General features: G+C 35.3%; 1 protein-coding gene across 1 annotated transcript in view; it reads right to left on the bottom strand.

The window, feature by feature from the left end:
* LOC104526148 (protein furry homolog-like) overlaps nt 1-25726 on the bottom strand; it is a gene marked incomplete at its 5' end in the record, with an annotated part of 44943 nt that overhangs the window by 8160 nt on the left and 11057 nt on the right. Inside the window, 12 exons of the mRNA XM_029085329.1 lie at nt 123-191; nt 4781-4879; nt 7837-7986; nt 9975-10182; nt 12334-12587; nt 16653-16823; nt 17672-17875; nt 18221-18229; nt 20583-20759; nt 22275-22349; nt 22630-22791; nt 24030-24227. Coding sequence (XP_028941162.1) covers nt 123-191; nt 4781-4879; nt 7837-7986; nt 9975-10182; nt 12334-12587; nt 16653-16823; nt 17672-17875; nt 18221-18229; nt 20583-20759; nt 22275-22349; nt 22630-22791; nt 24030-24227 — 1776 coding nt within the window. The remainder of the gene's footprint in view (nt 1-122; nt 192-4780; nt 4880-7836; nt 7987-9974; nt 10183-12333; nt 12588-16652; nt 16824-17671; nt 17876-18220; nt 18230-20582; nt 20760-22274; nt 22350-22629; nt 22792-24029; nt 24228-25726) is intronic.

Here is a 25726-nt window from a genome sequence, read left to right as displayed (position 1 = left end):
ACTGAAATGAAAAGCTTTTCATATATTTTTAATAACTCTGCAAATACTGGAGTTTTTGTGCAACAGATACAAAGATGTTTTTTAATCTCATATTCAGAGACTCACAAATGACATACACCTACCTGGGCATCTGTGTTAGTGCCATGAATACCGTCATCAGTACCAAACGTTCTTTTGCAGTCTTCTAGCCACTGCAAAATAAATATAAACAAGATTAAACATACTCTGTAACAGAGCAAACTGAAGACTGCTCAAACTGCGTAACACACTTAATCAAGTCTTGCACATTCTCAGATCACATAAGAAAATGTGATATGAAATCAGTTGTTTACCAATGTTGTTTTCACTAATGATTTCCAATCTGATATATAACTTTGTAGTTTTTATTGTCCCTTCCATTTTAAATTTCCTGTAGCCTTCGTTACCCTAGATGGGGACAGCCCACTTTAGTGTAAATACTAAGCCGTAATTGAATTTGGGTACTGTTATAGTGAGACGTGTGGGAGGGTGGAGGCAGAAAAATCCCTCTCATTAAATGAGATCATATTTTCTCTTTACTTGCTGCACAAGGTTCACACCAACATGATTTCTCAGCATTTAAAATATAGCACTAATTCAAATTGGAGAGTAAGAGTAAGCCTGTTATATTTCTTGGGACTACTTTAGAAAGAGAAGGAAATAGAGCTCTCCTGTGTAACTAGATCTAAGTGCACGTTTACTGGATGGAAAGAAAAAAAATAAATTCTTAAATGGGTGTTTAGCATCACTTCCAGTTACACAAACCAGGGAGATGAAGTATTCTCACATTACACAATGCAAACATGTAGATTCCACTCTCCTTCACGAACACAGGGCTGTATTTAACCCCAGTTCCTATAGCAGACAGGTTTTTATTAATTTCAGTGGGTAAGTTCTAGCTTTAACCAACCATGCACATTTAAAAGTGTTAATATAAAGCATTTGCAGAATCAAATATGTTCTTATTGGACAATACAATCTGATCAGCTCATCAACACAGTACCCAGGATATTTTTCTGTACAGTGCAAACAACTGCAAGCACGAGGTGATTCAGGTATTACTGAAATGGGAATGCATCATGTTGAGATAAAGTGCAGATTATCTTCTGAAATGAAGAACAGGCTCTATACATCCAAGGAAGAATAATTTAGCATACTATGTGCTTGATATCTTGAGTCTCACAGGAAATCTTGGTGACCTTTTTCTAACCTTTGTCTAATGCAAGAAAAAGAAAAATGTGATTTCCCATCTGCTCAATTTAATAAAGGTTACTTAGTGAATTAACTAGGCCTGTGTGCTTATCAAGAGGAGAAATGGAATTCTCTGAACACCACAGTGTCAGTTTCAATTAGTGACATGGATACCAACATACACAGCAAATCACATTTTTATTTTTATCTGACAGCATTCATCAGTAACAGTGGAATAGGCTTGCACTGGAACAAAGAGCATCAGCAGTTGGGAGGCTAGTATTATTTTCACACACTGCCCTTTTAAGATCTTTTTAAAATCTTAAAACCAGTCTGAATAAAGGATGTGCCTAGAATATTATGATATACATATAACCTTATGTTTTCTATTACATTTATCTGATTCAGTATCTTTGTCCCTAATACACACATGAAGTCAAAGCAGTTTCCTTGCAAGGAAACAGAACTGTAGCTCCAAAAAGGTGACAGATTTAATTTCCTAAAAATTTTTACAGAACGTATGTTCAACATGGTAGAAAGACCTGTATTTTCTCTTTGGGAACAGCAGTAGATTGTGTGACAAAATAATCTTCTTTATACGTTTGCTTCATATCAATTTATGTTTTCCCCACATATCCCCTAAAAAGCTACAGGGTGAAAAGTGTTACTGAAAGCATAATACAGGGAAGTTTGTGGTTCATCTTGGTCATGGCACAGGTTGGTTTGCCAGATTAACCCCAGAACAGACATCCCAAACCACCCCTTATACTATAGATACCTTTCTCTCTCATCTCAGTGCATAGGTAAGAGTTCCAAGCAACTGCAGCCCAAGTCTCTTTTTAAATTAGATTGACATGAATGCCAGTACAAGACACAGCACCAATAGTAACAAACATCATCTATTAGGGTAAACCTTAAACAACAATTTTTCATTAAAGAAGTTCATGTACAGAATTTTCCAGTGGTTGATTCTAGAGGACACCAAATTAACCTGCAAATTATATTTATTTAAATATCAGTTAATTTATATTTACTTTATTATACAATAGCCCAACCAGCTTAGTTTGATCATTTTTCTGCATGTTTCTATGAAAAAAGCAAGGATCTGCAATGAGCTTATTATGTGTTTTGCCTTAATACTTTCAGGCTGAATAGGATACATAGCACAATTGCCTGCAATAGCAGAAATTCAGATTTGACTTGAGGAAGTCTCTTTCAGTCATTCCCTATACTCTGTTTAATAGGACAAGAGAAACCAGTAAAACATATCTGAGAAGTAGCTTTGTAAAATTCTTAGTCTACATATACTGTATAATACACACCCAAAAAAAATGAGGACCAACAGCTGAAGAAATACTTTTAAAAAAAGTTTTAGAAAAATAAATTATCAGAGATAATTAGTCACTATCTCTTAATTAACATGCTATACTTAAATAATGCACTAAATTAGCTAAATGACAAGCTAAGAGTCAGAAATGATTGGTCAAAGCTATAAATTTCTTCCTCCTCAGTACTCCTCCTTTCTATTTGTAAATGCTTAAATAAAAATAAAACCCTGGCAAAATGTTCTCAGCTATTTCAGAACAATTCCTTTCATCCTTTTTCCTGGTCCAGTCACTCACAAATCCTGTGGCAGAAGACAGGCTGACCAGAGAAACATGTTACTGGACACCCTTTTGACAGCAGCACTACAGAAAAACAACACTCTCTCACTATGATATAATGACAGAGGCCATCAAACTGATATCCATATTCCTTTATCAAGTAAAACAGAATGCAAACAAGCTCTGAATATCCAGCATGGATTTATGTTGAATATGTGGCAGTGCAAAATTAGCTAAAAACGTAAGAAGTGAATTCATGGCCCTCTGAAAGGGACACAATTTTAACTCATGCACGCACACAAACGCGTGTGTGAGTCCCTCTCTACCTGCCTCAAATCTTTCTATCTGACCCCGGGGCAAATCAGTCAGCCTCTCTGTGCCTCAGTGTTGCTCTCTAAAATGAGGAATAAAATACATTCCTTTCTCCTAGGAGGGATGACAGCATTACACACTGAAGACTGTCAGACATTAAATATTACATCAAGTTAAGGTAATCTTAGTCATTAGATGAGCACTTTGTTTCTGATTAAGCCTAAATGGCAAAATGTAGCTCATTATATTAGACTTCACGAGTTAGTTTACAAACAATTGTTACTACCACAGAGCAGGGCAAAAAATGCAGCAACTTTTGCAGAAATGCTGGCTTGGATCCTAGAAACAATTTCTCCACATTAACAGTGCGGTGTGGCATACTTTAGCATTGGTTTTGAGGAAACTCTGTTTCTTTTGAGATCCTTTCCACAAAAAAGTGGACGTCTCTTCTATTCAACAGATGAGCTGTCAGCTATCTTTGCAAGGCAGAGGCCATCACTTCCTAATAAACTCAGTGTGATCAAGAAACAAGAAGCCACTTGTGCTGCAAAATACAGCTCTGCCCAGACGTCACAGCTTGAATTCTGGTTCTCTCTCACATCACTCAAACTCGCCTTTATGGCCATTGTCATGGCCTCACAGGCTGCTGAAATTAGTAAAAAGTTCCTTCAAATCAATGCTTAATTTTCCTTGGAATTATTTTTTCTCTACAGCAAAACCTCCATATATTACCTCCCTGTACCTGCAAACCTGATCGTAGATCCGTGATTTCTTTTGGCTATTGAAATAGAAATCTCATCTGTTTCAGTTTTCTGAAGTTATTATCTTCCTTCCTCAACTTCACCATAAAGTTCACAAAAACAAATATACAGACCCTTGCTACAGAAATTCTCAACTTTAAAACTTTGTGTTTCTTTGCAAAGAGGATAAAACCACTAATGTATACCTTGAAAACTAAACTGTAGTATGCTAAATAACTGACAGAAATGTCAGCCTCCATGGGACCCAGCTGGAGGATGAGAGACCTAAATTTATATGTCTATGTATGACACGACTGTTTAAGTGCCCATTAAGCACCCAGTCAGCGGAGATCCAGTCAACAAAAAGAAGCCTAAAGACCTGTTAAGTTAAGCAACAAGTCAGTACCTATATTAAGATAAAATGCATTGCTTGCTTGATTTCTTTTATTGTATTGACTCAATACTCTGCGTGTTAAGGCACTTAATTCACATATAAATTGTTATCTGTAAATATCTTAATCCAGAGGTGAATCCCACCCTTCTAGTCTAATAAAATAAGCCAGAACATTCATAAAGAAAAAAATTACCACGATTTATTGATATCCATGTTTAAAATATTTGAATATTTTTAAAAGAGTATTTCTAAATTACAAATGCTCTTTCCCCAATGCTACTGTATTTGTGCAATCCTATATATTCAAATTCCACTTCAGAAATATGTGCAACAAATTGAATTACACAGAAGAAAAACCTCAGGTTCTGATTATATACATAGAATAGCAGTAAGAAAAGGAAACAGGATTTCATTTCAGAATTTATTTCTCATAATTTCCTTTTAAATACTTGTGTTGACCTGCAACATTTTCTTGATGAATAGGTTCTAATATTTTTTGTTTTGAAATACAAGAGACTCACCTGTTCTGCTGCCTCTCTTTTGACATTATAGGTATCCAAGTGTTCTTGGAGCTCTAGAACACTGAACTTCAATGTTTCTAGCAGGCCACAAGACATTAGCTGAAAGATAAAAGCAATCACCTCTATTGTCATGTAACATCTGACTATAATCCGTACAGTCTAAATTATATAATATGGAATTCCAAGTCCACATTTGTAAAAACAATCAAATTAGAATTAGCTGGGTACAAATCGTTTGTGACACCTTTGAGTTAGTGAACTAACTAACACAGATGTATCAGTTAAATCAGTGTACAACAGTTTTGATTCCAAAATAAGAAGGGCAGTACCTAGTTAGCATCTGAAAGAGAGATTTCAAAGGGATTTTTAGATCTTTCAAAAATAATAATATTTGATATACACACAGCTAGTGTAAAAAGAATCGACTGCAGCAGGAAAAAAGGTACTGCTGGATTTCTCCTGTAGCAACCTAAGGACTGTCTAGTGAGGGTTACTTGCCCTTCTCAATATACAAACTACACCACCAGCAAAGGCTTCAGTCAGTAGGAACCAGGAACTGTCAGAGCAGGAACTGTTGGATATTTGAAGAATTTTCTACCATTAATGACTTTGCCTTTTTCGATATAACTTCAAAATCTGTTTTTCCTTCAGGGGCTGCTACCTCAGCTTTCCTCCACATCATTTCTCCCTGTAGTTTTATTTCCACTTAGTTTTTTCTTATTAATCCTTCTCCTGTCACTTCCTGTAATAATCATGCCTCTAACACGATGCTTTGTCCCTCACGTTGGTCACCCCTTGCACACATTAAGAGCTCTGTACTTTTCTCCAATCCCTGTTACCTGGTACCTCTAGGTGAGCTTGAAAGCTCAAGCACAAGACTGTAGACACAGTATCCTGCATTGCTCAGGCAGGGGTGGGAATGACACTTAAATGTTTTTCAAGTGCATCAACCATACTAAGACACTGCTATTCCCAACCTCTGTGTCCACATCAACCAAGAAGCGAGTTATGGCTCTGTGGCACGGTGCCACTCTGCACTCCAGGTGTGCAATAACATAAAAGTGCAAAGAAGTCGGTGGGCACCTTGTATCAGTGGTACCCCATGAGCCACTCACAAATCGCTTGTGAACCCATGCTTTGATCTAAGGGGGCATCTTTCTGCTGAAAACTACTTTCTGAATAAATCAAAGGTCAAATTTGAATCAAATGCCAATCTTGTATGCATGAGCAGACGTCAGGAAACCAAAGATTTGTGCATGAACATTATTTTGGATTAACCGTTCTTTCTTGGTGAGAAGTAATCTAATAAACAAGTAGGTTCATTTGAATTAAATCGTTTGGAGAGGAAAGACTTATCTACACAGTATTTGCCAATGTAATAACACTAATGTGTGTAGGTGAACACATATGCACATATATATACACACAAGTCTGTATACTTGTGTGCATATAAATGATATTTATTATTCATTTTTAATATTTGTATTTATATATATATTTACTTATTTATTTTTTAAAACACACATGCTGTTCTAGCTAGACACTAATGTAATTCTTCTGTGAGTTCTTATCCCAAACAAATGTCTTTTGGTTAATTTCTACTGCTTTTAAAGTTAAACAAAACTCATTACACTTCGTTCCCCTGAAATGCACTAACTGTATCGTGCTTTTTTAGTCCCTGTATTCTAAAGTGAGAGCATAAAAGCTGAGCTGCCTCCTAGCACCAAGGGAAAAAAAACAGGTCAAGAGAAGAGTCTCACGCTGGGTTAAGGCCAAAGATCTGTCTATCTCAGTCCCCCATCTGACAATATCTAATAGCAGTTGCTTAAGGAAGGGCAAAGCATGTGGTGACCCACTTGCTCCAGAATGCTTTCTTAGCCTCTGTCAACATGTTGTTCTGCATATTCAAAAATCTATCTAGGGCTATTTCTTTCAAGAATTTATTTTGTTGCTTTTTTAAAAACATGAACAGACCCTGCAAAAAAGGAGAGGGTTTCACAGTTTGATTACATATCACATGAAGCCCCCCATCTTTGGTTCTGTATGTTTTGAAAGTCACAGCTAGCTTAATTTGATCACCCTTAACATCAAATAAGACAACAATACAATAATTTCCATCAGTTTTCCATGACAATCAAGGCATCTGTGGACAGATTTCTCTTCTAAAGGGCTGGAAAGTCCTAGCCTGCATACTCATATCTTATATGGAAGCCATTCCATATATTTCATAATCCTTATGATCTTGCTTGGAACCTTTTCCAGTTCCAATGTATTTCCTCTGAGAGCAGGGGACAAGAACTGCCCCTAAAATTCAGGATGTAGTTGTACTGGGGATATGTACATTCGCTCAATTGTGTTTTCTGTTTTCCTGTCTCTTCTCTTAGTTATTCTAGCACAGCTTTTTTTGACAGCTGCTGAACACTTAGCTGACTTCTCACATTAATATTTATTATAACCCAAGATTTCAACTTGCATAACAACAAACAATTCAAAGCTTTCATTGTATATTTGTAGGTAGAATGTTTTCCTCATGCATCATTGAATACATACATAAAAAATACAATTTAAAACTGCAAAGTTGCTGCTAGATAAGTAGTATTCCTTTTTCTTCACTGTGCAAAGAATACGGAATAAAGATGAACAAGCAGAGAAGATAAAGAATAGCAAGGGAATTTAAGTGATACCTAGTTTCAGTAAGTTCCTTTACTGCTCACTGTTACAGGTGGAGGTTATTTTTTGAGAAAATACACTTCTTAATTGTGTTTTAAAATGTTTATGATACATAGTGGCCACCTAACATTTTATTTCCTTTCTGATTTTAATTATAAAAAGCATGTTTGGTTTTTTTACATCCCAAAATTATTCAGATGTTTCAATTAGGGATGTTAGAGAGCAATCTTTTAAAAGGCAAAAATATAATTAACACATTTTATTCAAACCTTTGAAAATCTTTTTGAGCATTGCTATTTTCCAAACGTTAAAACATTGTTTTGTACGTTACATAAAAATGTTTAAGCAGACAGATATTTCAACATGTAAGTTGATGAGATTTTTACCGTTTCCGCATCCACAAAGACTGTCGGACATTCTGAACATAACATCATCACTTCCAGAGAACTTTTAAATTTTGTTCCAATGCGCTGTAGACTTTCGCCAAGAAAGCTGACTGAATCATTTGTTATAGATACAAACTTTCTTTGAATGGTCTAGAAATCAAATCAGAAAAACATTTATTTTACACTGTATTTTGCTACCCCTCCTCCTCTGGCTTTTTAGATTAAGAATTTCACGGCAAATTTCCACCATGACAGCATATATTTTTGTCATTAAGTTACAAACTAATGCATAATTTACTCTGCATATTTATGTAAAACTAGCTCCAGAAAATGCAATCATTCAATAAATAAAACCAGCCTGTATCTATAAAGACAATTACTCCTTTCACATCTAGGACTTTATAATCAGTATAGCTGGATGACTATTTGTATTTATGCAGTAGAGATAGTAGTTTGATTCATTTTCAACTGTTTGTGTTGCCAAAAATTGTATACAAGATTTTTATGAGCCAGAATACAACCCACGTAGCACAATCTGGGTCCAAAACTGCCATCTACAGGGTTTCTACCTTCTTCGAAAAATCAGTCCTATGTATATATCATGTTCAATTACGTACACTGTCAGCTTGGCCTAATACAACACTGCACTTTACTATATATTATTTCATAAATCCTAGACAGTTACATGTACAATAAAACTACACAAAGATTATATTTACAGCTGCAAAGCTAAACACAGTGTAGGAGCCAGCGGCAAAATGGAAAAGTCCAGTCAAACAAGGTCTCCGGGGTCTCATTCAATAATTTTGAGCCTCCTCTGTACCCAGTAACAGCTCCTCAGGAACACTTCTTTGCCTTGGCCTGAGCCCTGGATAGCTATTGCCCCTTTTCGCAGAGTATCCACCTTTCCAGCTGACTGAGAGCTATCCTGTTAAGCCACAGAAAGTGTCACCTTTCTTTCTAGCTCCCTCTTTAATGAACACAAGAGAATATGAACTTCCGTTTCACCACTTTCAGGAAATGAATTAAAGTGTGATAACCAACTGCAGCTAAGCTTTAATATAATACAGAGCAACTAAATCTGTGATGTCTAGATGAAGCAAAAAGAGAAAAATCTAAAACCAGTAACAGGAATTTTGCAGCACTGTGGCAAAATGCTTAGCTCAACTAAAAATGGAAAATGGGTATAGACACACAAACAAGTTATTCCATGGATAAGGTAGAGTATGAATTCTCCACATGTAAGTTACTCATGGTACTAACATTAAACCTGCCCATACATATGGGATAAAGCGTGTGCTACTGTGGTAAAATAAAGTGAGACTTTCAATGAGAAATTTATTACGATACACCAAACAGCATGCAAAATTAACTCTGGAGATATAAGAAAGGGTTGGAGTTGTAAGGTCTTGGTTTGTAGTACTGAATCTGCTCTTAGCTCACTTAGCACATTGCCTGTAAATAAAATGGAATAACTGTGCTTCTCCTATCCCATAAGAAGTTGCAAAGAATAATGTCCACGTGGTACCACTTTGAAAATGTAAAAAACACACCCCCTACATAGAGGGAGGAGGGAGCCAGAAAAATTAAGCCATAGGCATTTTGCGCTGGATGAAGAAAATATAGTTAGAGAGGCATTTGAAACTTCCAGCTTTAGTGGATCTCCTGGTGTTTCAATTACTTCTCTGCAGAAAAAAAACCTTTTATCACAAGACAGATGCAAGATAAATTCATTACTGCCTGTCATGCTGTGATCCTGTAATAATGAATCTCACACAAAACCCTGGAGGAAGTCATTAATTCTGTAATCAGCACAGAACCTAGGTGACGTTTAGAAAATAAAGAGAGACAACCTGCACTAAGAGCATGCAAGAAACACTGAAACTTTTTTTGAGCTGTTTTTTTTTTTCTGAGTAGAATCACTCCTAGACAATAAATACGGCACATATCCCATGGAAAATACTGTATGACCATATACATGTTTTTAGCAATGTTATTTTTTTCTTGCTTTGATTTGCTTTCTAAGGCTTCTGCTACCATAATCTTACGGCTTTTGCAGTTACAGAGGGAAAGAATAGTTCTGAAAGCAGGACGAAATTATTTCAGACAAAACAACCACACACTGGAAATTCACTGACCTGAAATAATCTTGAGAAGACGTGAAATGTATAGACAGCACAAGATCCATCTGTATCTGATAGCATCTGATTGACGTGGCAGCGCCAGGCCTGCTCTTCATCATCATATGCCACGGGTTGGAAAGCTGCCAATATGGCAGAAAGAAACGGTGAAGGAGGTGGAGAAGTCTGTACTTCTGCAAAACCATCCTGTTCTTCTTCATCTTGGCTACAAATAACAAAAAACAGAAACAAACTCCTCAGTAAATTTTTTAGGGGAAAAACCCTTCATTTTGTTAAGAAGCAAAAAAGTAGAATTTGGAATTCAGAATAGTGTTTTGTAAAATAAAAAGCAACTAAGGCAACTGAACCAAGAAAAGAGTAAAAAAATAAAAACTTTTGCTACTACAATACAAAAGATTGCTTATACTCTCAAATACCTCCAAAGTTTATTAAAACATGTTATTTCTATGCATATCTACAGACAAAGGGCTATCTCTAGGTTATATATAGCTATATACAGCACTATATATACACACCACTCAAACTTATTTTTTTTCTTGCCCCCAATAACTGAATTAACATTCAATTCTTCAAATTTTTATTCATCTAAACATATGGTCCACCAGTATCTATAACAAATTATCTTTCCTTAAGAGAAACACAAAAACTCATTTAGCAGTGTAATACTATTTTATAACTGCCTTAAGTAACATAAGTGAATGAAGAGACACTTTCATTTTTATGGGCAATCAATTTAACAGGCCTTTGTTCAAAGAGCATTCTGCAGTCACACTTTCCATTAGGCACCAAACCTCCAATAAAAATATCAAACTATAAATTAATCAATGCTACTACTTACAATCATTAACTTAATTGTTAACATTTTCTGTATTATTACAATGAACGATACATTTTGACAGTTCTTCTTGTATAATTGCACTTACTCAGCAAAAATATTCGTGGGAGGACTGCAAGTACAGATAGTTTATTTAAACAATTTTTTAAACACATACTGTTTTTTTCTACAACAACCACTTATTCACAGCAGCACCAAGTATGTCTTAAACAAGACTTAAACATGTTTAAAACAAGAAGTGTGGGTGCTGTTTTTAGGTACATTCATTTTAGTAGCACAAAGCTCAAAAGCTAAGATGCAATCCTTTTGAATAATATCTGTAAGCAAAGCTTCAGGAAGATTTTCAAATATTTTGTACCTAGTGTATCACCCCTGTAAATAATCACTTCTGTCACTCTTCAAATTAGAGCTATGGGGTTTTTGTTTGTTCACTTAGTGGAAATGAACTAAAACCTTAAGAGATGTTTTCAGTTGTACATTAGGAAATAAACTGCTATTAACTGATATTGGCCTTTAATTCTTGCAAGGCATATTGCAGTAGGTTGTACATGGGATTCAAAGATTTAATTTCTCTGTCCCTGTTCCAGTAGAACCTTCTCAAATGACTTAGTCTTTTACAGCTCCTGTTGTGTCCTTTTCTGTAAAAGGCTCCTTAAATGATCTCTCTGACAGAATGTACACTAACTCTATGTTCCTATATACACTAAGTCTATGTATTATTCAATCTAAACTTCTGAACAAATGTTAAGTATGAACAGGCCTATGAACAATTTGGAAGTTTTGTTTTGTTTTTGTTTTGGGGTTTTTGGTTTGTTTTCCCTCCTTCTTAGACTGTTACTTTCAAGGGACTAAGGGTTTCACTTTAAATATGACTCAATCAGCTAGAACTAACTATAACTTTTCCTCTCAATAGTTATTTTTGCTCTCCATATTAAAAAATGGGAAAATGTTATCTTACTTAAAAATGTCTTACAAATATACAAGAGTAATTCAGCTTAACACTAAAAATAAACCTTGGGCAAATTCAAAGACAAACTGGCCTGACTCCTACAGAAGCTTCGATTAAAAACAAAACAAACCATTTTTTTTTCCTGTCTTTTCCTGTCTTTGGGTGCCAAAATAGGTTCTGCCATAATTCAGAGCAGTTCAAGGACTTTTCTATGTTAAACTGTTTGCAGCTGGTGGCTGCCAAGAAAATGCTCCAAAAACATCCTCTGACCTCTTTTCCCATTTCTATCCTATTGATGGTAAAGAAATGTGTGAGATTTCTTTTATTCAAGAATTCTCATATTTTCCCGCAGAGCTGTTTTCCCTGTAGAGAAACACCTGCTGAGCAAAGCACTGAGCTTATTGCCTACAACATGCAAGGCCAAACAACCATTATTTCAGACACACAAAACATCATTTTAGACACTTTTATTATGGGATTCATGGAAAACCTCACACCATGACAAAGTCTTTAGCTGATTCATGAACTGATAACATGTAATTTCTATCACTTAGAACCAATATTAATCTTACCTAGACAAAGCAGAGAAGTCAGCTTCTTCTTCTTCACACCTCTCATCTAGCTCTTTCAAAGCAAGAGTGACATCCTCTTCACAGACAGATTCAGAATAGCTCTCAGGAGCTGCTGCCTCTGCCAGTTCTGGAGCCTCTTCCAACTCAAGAGATTCATGACAGACCAGACAGTCTTGTTGTTCTTGTAATAAATACGACCCAGTATCCTCACTAGCAGTGCTAACCTGTTCATCCCTTACTGTTGAACCACCTTCCTGTGAATCAAAGATACTGTTATTACTTTTATTGTCAGGGCTTATGCATTCTTACCAGTTTTCATTAAGGGAAAGTAACAGTTATTAAAAAATGTTTACAAATATCCATTTATACCTTAATCATTCAGTGCTTTGGATTGTTCACACAGTTTTATTTGAGCAAAGACGGGCAGTCTATTTGTAATGTTTATAACTTTTAGTTAACATTAATAGCCTAGAATATGACTTATTATTTATAGCAAATACAATTTCTCAAATATACTCAATTAAATCTGTTAAGAGAACACTCCCAGGAAAATACCTGCAAATAGCCTCAAACACATTTACATCACAACAAACACAATCAACACTTTCATATTTTACTTTTCTAGGTAAGGACCAAAACGACTGCCTCATGCTTGCCTTTGGGGTCTGGAACCAGTACACAACATTTCTGCTCCTTTCCACTCTCCATTTCAACAAGTTTCTAAAGCATAACTGACCAACAATGTAACACATGAAGAATGGAAAAGGGACATTCCACTATTTTTATTATTTTGCCATTACTGTTAATAAGAGTACTGTTAAAGGGGAGATTTAAGGGTTTAAAACTCTGAAACTCTAAATGTAGGCTTTCAATCATTGGTAATTATAAAGAGATGATGACTAAACTCAGGTAGGTAATAGAATGACCTTTTTTCCCTTCCCTCTTCCTCCATTAACATTATTGTACTCATTAACATTGCTATATTGAACAGGGGGATTCAGACTTAGTTAATTTATGATGAATCCATTTGAAACCTTTTACTGGATTTTCCTGTGGAATAAAAATAACAGTTTCATGTACCTGCTATTTCCTAAAGGCACAAATTATCACACATCTTCATTCCTAGTGTGCTGGTCTTTGTCTACTGGCATATCCAAGACTGGTCAACAAACTTTTGGACAGCCTCTAAGCATACACAGCACATCATAGCTTTCATCAGTCTAAAGAGATCCTCTGACAGATAAGTAACTGCACACATATTAAAAAAGACAATTCAGCTTTAAACAGAACTATATCATTTTCTTTCACAGTGAACCTGTCTCACTTTGACTATGGTACTCCTCTGTGACACTGCTGTCATTTGACAGAGCTAGTGACCTCACTTCTAATGCCTCTTTCGTAAAAGTTAAATCTGAAATCTTACTGTACAGAACAGCCATTTTGTCACACTGAGCACACAGCAACGCAAGACTCTTACAATACCACAGCAAAATAATTTGCATAGAAGCAGTGGTCCATTTCTATTACAGATGTTAAGATACAATACAGAGCTGCACTGATCATGTCTGGAAGACGTACATACGAGGGACACTCTTTTAGAGAATATTTAAGTACTAATTACTAGTTAATAAATCTACAGCTAAGTTAGTCTTCATAGTGCCATGACTCCTGATTTCTGAAGTTTTCTGTGTAACACTGGACATGTCTTTACTACCAACATGCATGTTCTTGAAAAAGTATCTTGAAAATGTGATTTATGTAGTTGACAAAACCACAGAACCTAAGGAAAATTACTTCTAGTAAACTATTCCTTCGTAAGTCCACACTGCAAGTGAGTAAAATAGCGAATAATTTTAGTCAGAAACTTTCATATACTTAAGCTTGTAAAACTTATTGTATAAAACTGAAAATATTCTTACAAGTGAGACCGTACATTCTGAACTGGAATGTGCAATGTCCTTTCTGTCTTTTTTGCAAAGATACGTGCTATTACTGGGAATCAGTCAAATACATTTAAGTAAACTACTTAACTCTTCAGCATCCCTACAAGAGAAATAAAGAACTTGACTGCATCTAAGCAGCACACACACACACACACACACGTTTTTAAGTAATGGCTTCAATTTTTTTTTATTTTACCTTAGATAAATTTTGATATATATTAAAAATATTTTGATAACTGACACTTGGCACGTAATGTAATGCCCATGTTGAAAGAGTTATATATAAAGTATACGAGCATAGGAAAAAAACAACTGCGCTATGCTGCGAGTCATGCAGTGTAAGAATTTGGAACAAAATCAGTTTTACTGGCTTCACAAATTTTTCAAAGTGAGTTGATCATGTGTGTATTTTCAAGCTCATTCTGTTAAGAGGCATAAAGCCAGCTCTACTTTTAGCAACAAAATTCAACTAGATAGCTAACTCTTGTCGAGAGATGAGTGTTTGAACTGCGCTTGAAGAAAACACATGTATTTGACTGAATTCCATGTTCTAACAAGCACAAAATAAAGCCAGAATACATCATATTTAGTGATTGTATTTATATCCATTTGTAGCCTTTTCTTCTTTTTTTTGATATAGCAATTTTTTCTGGATGCTGCCTATTCATGAAATTAACAGCCTGGTTTAAATGTTTTCAGCATTTTTAGTGACATTGGTGCTGTTTTTCTGTGAATGTTTTCACCTGGATTACCAGAAGTACAGTGATTTTATAAAGGGAGATGCAGAAGAACAATGAATCCAAGTATAAAGGCAGTCTCAGAAAAAACTACGAAAATATAAAAATGAGTTACAGTTGAGAAAGTATCACAGTTGAACAATGGAGAAGACAAAAAAGTTTTATCATGGCGAATTTAGTTCTATAAAATCCCAGTTTCTCCTTTTTGAAATCTTAACATAAAACATCTATCCTATGTGGAAAAAAAAAAAATCCAGATTAAGTGTTCTTCTTCCTCACCCAAAATTCTATTGGAACAAAAATGCATGTTGCAGACAACCACATAAAGCGCTAACAGAACAATTTGTTGTTTGACAATCTAAGCACAGGTGCTCTACAAAAAAAAAAAAAAAAAAAAAAAATCTACAAAAGTTGAGAGTATGTATCAACTGCAATGTACCCAAACACTTAAAAAACCCCCCATCCAGATAATCCTAACGGGAAAATGTGAGAAAAAGCTGCTTTATAAAAGTCACAATTTTAGAAGTCACTTTTAGAAGATGAGGATTTTATCACAGGAAGCCAGTCACCCACGCTTTCCCTTTGTTGTACTCTAAGTATGTCTTTTATTCTTATAGTTATCTTCATTAAATGTTAGCTAGGTGGGTGGTTCACCTGTTAATAAGAGTGATTTTCTAGGTAGCAAACAGGTAGGCTAGAGCCTTTGTTCAGAAACAGCAGTCACTTGAACCAGTCAGTCAACTGTTTAAACCAAGTTGGCTGAAGACTCATTCCTAAGTGTAAACTGTGCACTGGTTATTCAAATACATGCAGGAATAGTTTAATTTTCTGGAAAACTCAATAAAACCGTATATGCTGTTAAAGATGGGATTAGCAATGCTTGTCCAAATAAAAATAAGACTGCCAGTAGCATCAATAATTTTAACTGAAGAGATAAAAAGTCCACCTAAACAAAGCCACTTCAGATTCAAGAAAAAAACCCCAACAAATAGAGGTTTTAGCTACAACTGCTAAATATCGTAGGAATTGTAGCAGACGAGAGTTTTATTTTAAATTAGGTTTTTTAAATTTCAAATTATTCAAAAGATTTTAAAAACCAAGAAACTGAAGTACTCACAGATTTGCAGGCGGCCATTGGCTTGAAATCTGTCTTGGTCCACACAGGCCTTTACAAAAAAGTATACCACTAGCATCTGTGGTCTTTTTTAAAGGATTATTTAATGGAACCAATTGCTAACACAGCTGGCCTGAGGTTTTATTCCCATATAGCACCAATCATATTAACCCAAAGAAAGCAAAAAAAAAAGTATTTGAAAGAAAATGTTGCTCAAGAAGGATTTCAACCATATCAAGTAAAAGCATCTTCCATATTAGCCTATTTTCATTCTGCACCATGAAATGATCATTACCAGCCCGTCAAGAATATTTTTAACCTGTAGTAAGTTCCCTCCGTCCATCCCAAGTAGTTTTCATACTGAGGGAACATTTTGTAAGAACATTCCAACAGGTTAGAAATATTAAAAGCAAATCAAATAATCAACGTAACAGATGAAAATTCAGTTGAAAAGAAAGCCAAAGTTGCTACTGAACACTAGAAGGAGCCCAAATCAGCCATGCACCAGCCCACATTTCTCCCCACCTCAGGCAGCTGGTTGCTAGAGTTATCTAGAGGAGAAGCCTCCAAACTTGGGGTCTCAGTTCTGATTTGAAGCACCTCTTCTGTTCCCACACTGCTAGTGGAATCTTGAGACTGAAGTGATAAACCAGCATGATCTGATATTGTTTCATCTATGGCAGAATCACTGTTTAACTAACAGAAAAGAAAGAAATGTTGAATTCTTCATAGTTTACAAAACATACAAATTACAGGGGTAAAAACACATTAATTTTGAAATAGGCTGTTTCAGTATGCTTAGATATTTGAATTTATTTACATATTACAAGTTTAACAGCTTTACACTAGAGCTATTGCAAGCATCACATACATTTTCGTAACATTTAACTTTGAAGATAACTTTGAGATTATCCTTGGGATCCAGCAAATTATTTCCTTTCTTGTTCTTAAAGGTCTTTGGCACTGGTGAAATGTTAGACCAAAACCACTGAAGAGCAGAGCTCTTTGTTATGGCCAATATTAATAAAACTTTGCCTAAAGTCTGAAAAGTGGCATACTATTACTGCTGCTCCCCATCCAGTCAATTTTCTCCTAATTTATGTAATGCAGAGACACTTCTGAGTGGCCAGCATTCTTAACTTTCCTCAGTTATATGCACATATGTTTCAAAATCCATAATTAAATTAGCAATTTCAGTGGTTAAACACAACTGAGGCTCCCATGGGATCACTTACTGCTCTTGTTCTTATTTACTATATTGAGTTTTTTTTAAAAGCTAGGAATCTAAAAAGACACACACTTTATTATAAACACATGCAATGTAGTGTTTGTATTTATATAAATATAGTAAGTACAAAGACAATGAAAAAAATATGAATGTTGTACTAGAATTATAAACCTGTTATCTGAGTAAGTTTTCCTTCATTGATGTTGTTATGAAAAAGAAGCTTAGCCACATTAATTTAGTGTAAGCCGTATTTGTTCATTAAATGTACAAGTGAAAGCTTAAGTTCTCAGATTCCTTTCACAGAAAAATAACTTACCATCTGTGAACGAGACAGTATCTGACTGGCAGTCAGGGCTGCTTCTTCTTCTGAAGACTCATCAGTATCTTCTTGGTTGGTCAAGTTCAAGCTGGGTGTGCTACCAGAGTACTGACATTCTTGAAGAGACGGTGTGTCTCCTTTGTCAATACTGTCCAGAGAGCGCCTGCGAACGCCCCAGTTGAAGTTGTCCATGCTTTCACCCTGTAATAAAAAGGTTTGCACATGTATGTATGTACGAGTTTCAACATAATAAAATCAATACACAAATGCAATACAGAAAACACAAATACTGAATGCATTATGAACAGAGTTTCAATCAGCCCTTTAATTTTATTAAAATTTTAAATACCTTGGTTAAATGATGTTTGTAGATAAATTAAAATATATGGCAAATGAAGTAGAAATCTTTTGAATATCTTCTTGGAAAGTAACTCAATATATAATCTAGAACTATATCAGTATCAATTTTATATATCTGACTAGAAAGAACAAACACACCACAGACAACAACAGAGGAACAAGCCAGGACACCAGGCTGCAACTTACCTGCAGCTCCTGGTTAGCAAAAAGGAAAACACATATAATTAGAAAGAACGAGGACAAACACTTAAAGATACTCTAGAACCAGGGAAAAATCTTTTATTACACAAGATTTGCCAACAGTAAGAGACTGATTCAAGCTCTGAAAAAAAGTTTTAGTCAAAAAGCTAGTATTTAAAATAATTTCTCTTTCTAATGGGAGACTGATTAAAAAAAAAAATAAACAAAATGATGACAAAACACTAAAACCAGCATGCTCATGATACATTTTCTCTAGCGTAACATGTAAAGCAACTGTTTCAACAAACATTAAATTAAATTCTTTAACTAACACACATGAATTTAAACTGACCACATCAAATTGACAAAGTACCACCAACATTAATTGAATGTCTACAACGTTCTACAGGTTGTAGAAAAACCATGTCTTCATTAACTGTTCCACCAGCTACTTTGTGTCAGTTTTATGAAATGCACCAACAGTAAGATCCTTTCTGTTTGTACATTTCAAAGCTGGGATACTTCAGTTTTAAACACCCAACATACTAAGTGAAATCCGTATCTTCAAAACAGGAGTGTTTTAATTCATAAGTACAGTAACAATCTCTCTCAAGAACTTTGTCAAACTTCAATAATCCATCTAAGTAAGACGGAAAACCTGATCAGTTCACTTTGCTAGTCTACAGACAGTTCTGAAAATCCCACATCTAGCCCCGAATGTGCAAGTATGGGCTCCAAAACTGATTGTCTCTTGTGGTGACTTATGAGATCATCATGACGTGTTAAACACGCAGAGTAAACTAAAGATTTTGCAGTCTCTTTCTCTCTTAGTGTTGTGTTTTGCTCCAAAAAAGGTGAAAAGTTATGGTAAAGCAAAAGAATCTCAACAACAACAAAGTAGTACCACTGTGGGCTGAAGCACTTAAATTTAATCTGAACATTACTCAGATTTTAACGTAAAAGCCCCAGTTCATACTGTTGACATTCAATTACTAGAAACAAAGAACATTCTCTATTTCTAGTGCAGAGCTGAGCAGCTCTTATATCAAGTGCATCATGTATATGTAATGCCCTAAATGCATAGAAGTTGTACTTTTTTTTTTCTTTTTTCTTTTTGAAAGTATAGCACTACATGTTGCATACAGGCAAGTAATGAGAAAGAAATTGCCTTTCTTCATTATGTTCTGCTATTAAAGTAATATAGAAAATTAAGTTAAAGATTAACTTGGTTTGGCAAAGTTTTCAAATTTTGGCATCCTACCTGCAAAGTCCCATATAGTGTTAAAAAAAAATTATACTACTATTGAGCCTTGATGATTCTGAACTGTTTGAATACTTCAATATAGGAAATTGTATCTGTATAGTATGTGGTCACATATATGCAATAGACTATAATGAGCCTGTACTTTTCCTAGAGGATGCGAATATTGGCTGAAGTGAAGCAATACACAGGAGGCATGAAGAAAGTGAAATAAAGCTAAAATATTAGGGGGAAAAAAGAGCAAGATTTTGTAAAAAGGGTTAGATTAATCAGAAGAACAATCTTAGGGTTTAGATAGGCAGATATTCTTCATAGTAACTTGTTGACTCATGATCTGCAAAAGTCTCCATTACTAATTCAATATTTTGTCTAGACTGCAACAAAAGCACTGACATAAACTACAAAGCATTTGATTTCTTCTCCCCAGTCCTTCTACAGTCCTACTTTAAGCTTTAACAAATTCTGGACTCAAGGCTTTTATTTATCCCAAACAAGTAACAACTGTTAACAGAATCTTTACTATTTCTTGATATTCATTTTTGTTTTACCTCCCCTCTCTCTTTTTTGACAGAAAGAGAAGTAGAGGAAATGTAAGAACAGCAACAAAGCAGATATAACGTCAAAGTCAATGCAAGCAATTATGATGACCAAGTCAATTGTATATAATGAGATAGTATATCACACAGTTTGTAACTTTCAAAGCTATTCTTCATGTTTTCAAAATGCAAAAACATCAGGAACAAAGATTACACAATTTTCTTAACATACTGTTCCATAATTAAGTTTTCTACTGCATCATACCTAGATGTTTATCCTGTCATTATCGGCTTATACTGTCATATCACTTCACTTTCAGGTTCAGTCAGTTAATCTCTCCCCAAAAATCCCAACCCTCCCACAAGAAACACTCAACAATTTGCAACAACTCACACTGCAAAGTTTGTGCCACAGGTTTCTTTATCGTACAAGTTAAGTTCAATCGTGTCATAAATTCTTCCCAATTGTATTAGTTAGAAGAGCTGCCAATTCCTCAGAATTGCACCAACATAACCTAATTTTTAAAATGTTCTCAAATGGAAATACACAGAAGAAATCCCAAGGTCTCACCTCTGCATCTTCCAATTCAACATCTAAAAAGTCAAAGTCTTTAAAAACTCCAAACTGTTGTTCACTGGTATTGTCTTCTACAGCCACTTCCTCCTCTTGAATCACTTCTTCTGTTGTTGAAATAAGACTAGTTTGTTGATCTCCAACTTCCAAGTCTTCATTAGAAGAAAACACAACCTGCAGATAGGTGTATAGAAATAAAAACTTCCAACTTCTGTAACTGCAAAAATCAGCTATCCTGCTCCCTGCAATTTAATGGCATTAGTGGCAGTTACCTTACCACTATCATGGTAACACTACGGCAAGTGCAGACTGCAATTTGTTTCAAGACTAGTTGGATTTTAAACTATATCTGTAAACTACTGATATAATTCTCTCCTTAATGTAACTGAGAGTTGCAGAGGGACAAATAAAGAAAAAAAATATATCCCTGAACCTTCATTTTCATAACCACAATGTTAGTCAAACTTAAGAACAAAAAATCCATCACAGTAATCACCCACATGACACAGGCCATGTAATTTTTGCCTATCAGTTTCTGTGGAAGGGCTGTATAACAAGGCATCCAATGCTGGCTTCCAGTGATGATAATCTTCAGAAATTACAATTTGCTGTTTATTTCCATTTGAACTTTCAAAAATCTTTTCAGTTTCAGCTTTCAGGCATCTGATTTTATTTAGTTTACACTCCTCTACTAAAGATCCACTTCCCATCAATATTTTTTCCCAGCAAAGACCTTCTATGTCACAGTAAAAAAAAATAGTCTAGATGCTAACCAAGGTAGATGATAACTCACTTTATTTTGAAAGCTCTTAATGTCATCACCACCATGAAGCTTAGTACGCCAATGGAGGCCTTTCCTGTGTTGTACACAGAAGTAACATCATCGGCCTATTTTTACTCAAAAGTTAAGACTACTGCTCCTACTGCTGTCCATGTTAGTTTGAAGCCATGTGATCCACTGGTCATTTTCAATGGATTCTATGGTATTTCCAACACAGCATCAACATCCTTGCAGTCCTCAGCCATTGCTGCCCCTTCTCTCTAAAGCACATCATATTTATAATGGACTAGATAGAAATTTACTCAGAAGATCTAGTTCCAAGTCCCTCTTCTAGGCAAGAAAATTAAAATTCATATGTGCAGCCTTGAACACACAATACACTATTCAGAGTGGCAGTGTAGTCCTGCTCTTCTGTGAATAATGCAAAATGTTGAGAAAAAGTATTAAGGATCAGTCTGATGAACAGAGCTCCTTAGTAGCAGCTCTTTTCCTGGAGAGGAAAGATTTGAGTTCCAGTCCAAAGACTTTAAAAAAATCTTGTTTCAATAACCACATAAGATAAAAATTAAGAATTAATACTAGTAATTTACCTTTGCTTTAAAACATATAGTCGTCACCCTATAAGACTGACCTAAACTCCCTGACACTGCAACATTAGCTTTGGTTGAATTTAAATACTGTCTTGAAGCCTGTCCAGTAAACAGTGCCCACTGGACTACTTGACGAATAACAGTAATTCATTACTTATGATTCCATCTCTTTTTAATTCTTCACTTGGATTTGTGAATTATTGAACCAAAACCAGTTTGTCAAAAACCACTCTTTATAACTTCATCAATACCTGAAAACACAACAGCATTCTCACTACTGGAATTTAAAAACCAAACCAAACCACCATCATCACTTACTGAAGGATTCTTGGGAAGACCAGATTCTGGACCACACAGAGAAAGCACGTTCATTAGCTTCTCCCTAGTTCTCCTCTGAAAAATGTAACAAAGAAAATCACATAGCAAGGCATTTGCTTGAGGTCCAGGTAAAAATGCAAACTGTCTGCATTTTTAACTAGTCATCTTGCATGTTGACATCCTCTAAAACAATCTTACCAATTTTTGTTTTCACCAGTATTAGCTCTTAGTTTATGATGTATACATTTATTGTTTTGCTATACAGCCTTCAAATTACATTTAAACAAGCTTTTTTATACACATTCATAAACACTTGTCTATAATATATGTATAATGTCCTTGAGACACAACGTACCTGAGACAGTTGTGGTCTCTTCCAGCTGACAGGAACTAATGCATTTGAATTGGAGCCTGATGAAGTTGAAGAAGTGCTCCGGGTAACAGCAATGACTTTTGGCTTCCCATTTCTACCAGCTGCACTGTGTTGATCACCATACTTATTCCCAATAATTGGTGTCTATTGAAGACAACAAATACTTTCTTAAAATTCAAATCTGTATTAGTAAAGACTACACATTCAATTTCAGAATTGAGTATTATATAAAATGTAGGAGGGTTTGTCTGGGGTTTTTTTTAAGCATTCTGTGAAGCCCATGCCTAATCCACTGGGCATTGGTATGCTGGCAAATACAAAGCTGAATACTTCTACTCTATGCAGAAGACTGCCATTCTGCCAACTTGTGATTTTTCTGAATTATGCAAGTTTTATGCTGACAATCCAGTTATATTTTTTCAAACACACTTTAAAACCAACTGTGTTCTAAGTTTAAAAGATGCAAAGCTTCCTACAGAATCATTCACAGACGTGAACAAATTATTTTCACAGAGTAGCAACTGCACTAACACACAGATTTCTGAAAACCAAAGATCAAATTCAGCCCTTCCAACAGCAAATGCTACTCCAATGAACTCTGTGGGAATTCATCTTGTCTGTCAATTATTTGCATGCACTGAAATTTCCAGTAAGAAATTAACTTACCAATTTAAGTAATGCTCCCAAGACATCTATATCTCCAGTCATTATCCAGGGTCAGCTTCAACCAGGAGCCCTTATTATTTACTACTTCTCAAGTTTCTACAACTTTCACATCCCTATATTACAGTGCAGTCATTTGGCTATGCTTCCCTTTTCAGACATAGAATGAGTATCAGTTATATTAATATATTATTTTCAGTTCTCACGAACCCTAATTGGGGAGCAGGGGTGTTGTTTTTAATTACAGGAAGTTTTTCTCCAGTTGTGTCCACCTCACACTGAGGTTCCTATATTCTGTATCCTAATCCTTTCCTTTAAATTTTCTCCCTTCTCCGAAGTCATGCCAAAAGTGCAGTACAGGGTTTTAATCCTCTCAGCCCCTGAATGCACAACCCTCCGTTTGATGAAAGCCTGGAACATTCAGCTGCAAGCAGCAGCCAGCTGCGTTAGCCTGCTCTCTGACACAGGTGAAATACCCTTGAGAAAAATCCTACTGACTTTTGGTAATTAACTCTCATTCAGACATTCAAAGAGTGAAAAAAGGCAAAATGTTTATCTTTCAGTATGACTCTAGTAATATGCACGTAAAACTTAAAAATTTGCCATTCTTAAAAATGATATTTATTTTAAAACATACAAATGCAGAAGGCTAACAGAAACTAAATCCAAGTTTGCACCAGAAAGTAATTACTGCATTGTAATTTAAACATAATAATTACCTCTGATATATCAAAATGAAAATCTAAGGTCTTCCCAGGTAGCTCCTTGGATACATTATTAAAAATTTTTGTGAAAGAGATTTCAGGAGAACCAATGTCACCTCCATAAGACTTTGGAATATCATTAGGTACAACAAGGCTTGCTGATCGAGATACCACCAGTTTCAAAATATTAAGGGCTTCCTTCCAATATGGACTCTAAAGAGAATGTACACAAATCACAAAATAATAACTTCAAACAAGACAGTCATTTTTAATGTACAGTTGGATTTTGCACTGATTCTTTGCAAGATTCCCAAAACCAAAAGCTCTAATCTTCTACACACAGCTGCAAGGTGCTAGCACAGGTGGGCAGCTTTGGGCCATCAAGCCCAGGGAAGGCAGTAGCAAGGCATCAGTTCACCCTTGGTGAGCAGTCAGGTCCAGCCAGGCAGGCTCACTAGCTCCTGGTCACAGTGCCAGATGCACCAGATTCTGTACCACCATGTCCTTCGTTCCCTGTATTTACACTATGTTTTGTACCATTGTCTGAAGTATCTGTCCTTCATGCCCCAGAAGATAAAAACTGATAGCATCTAAAAGTAAAAACAACTTTCACCTCCTGGCAAAGTAAACTGAATTTGAAACAGACAAAAATATTTTGAGCTTTATATTTCCTCACGCATTTCAAAGATCTTAAAAAAAAAAAAAAGCTAAAACATTTACAAGGTTTTTATATAGCATCAAATTGATGGAGTGCAAAAAAAGTCAGGGCAAAAGTATGAGAACATAATAGGCAGAGACTGAGTTAAGTGCACTGTCCTTAAAATGGTGATTAAGACAATGTAAATAATCCAACATTTTCAACTACAGAGATTGTGGAGTGGATCACAGAAGAGACTTACACCAAAAGCAGCACCTTGGGAGGGTTAAAATTTACACTCCTGAAAATGTTAGGATTCTACCTGAAATTTAAATCTTCCAGTTTTTTTAATTAGCAGGATGTCTGGGGTTTTTTTTTCATTTGTTTGTTTGGTTTGGTTTTTTTCTTAAAAAAAAAAAAAAAAAAGGGGGGGTTTTATTTAGGATGCCATGTTTGTTAAAATATTTTTTAAATTGAATTAAAAAAATAAACACCGCTTTCAAGACTCTTAAGTAGTATTTGCTTCTTTGTATGTAATGAGAGCTCTCAATCTCCTGATTTTCTGTGCATCATAAATATAAAAAAGTAGTCTCAACTGGAACCAAGCTGTAGCAACTTAAATTTATTAAAATTGTGACTGCAGAGGACTAAAAAAAAAAAAAAAAAAATCAGCTTAGTAGCACCACATTTAAACAAGACATGTTAATTTATGATCTCTTGTTTTTGTCATCTATAGTAATGTGTTTTATCATATCAAGAATACATAGGCTTCGTTGGAATATTTTTTTGCTAGAACCATTATTTTGCTAGCTAACATCTTCTAATTAAGATTACATTCCACGGTAGTTCGGGCTTGCACAGAAAGCTCAGATAAAGGTTAGAGGCGAAGTAAGCAGCTGTCAGGCCATGAAAACTACAGTTACGCTAATCATTCCATTTTGCCTAATGCAGTCTGACAGCAGCACAATATCTAAAGTACATATCCATCAATAACAAAAAATCCAGGAACACTACTTTTCCTGGTTAATTATGATTAAACCATTTGGCTGAAATACATTTGGCAATAATGGAATTC

Source organism: Antrostomus carolinensis, unplaced genomic scaffold (assembly GCF_000700745.2).
Source record: "Antrostomus carolinensis isolate BGI_N321 unplaced genomic scaffold, ASM70074v2 scaffold25376, whole genome shotgun sequence".
Taxonomy (NCBI): domain Eukaryota; kingdom Metazoa; phylum Chordata; class Aves; order Caprimulgiformes; family Caprimulgidae; genus Antrostomus; species Antrostomus carolinensis.
The sequence above is the reverse complement of the archived record's forward strand: the minus strand, read 5'-3'. Positions and strand labels throughout refer to the sequence as shown.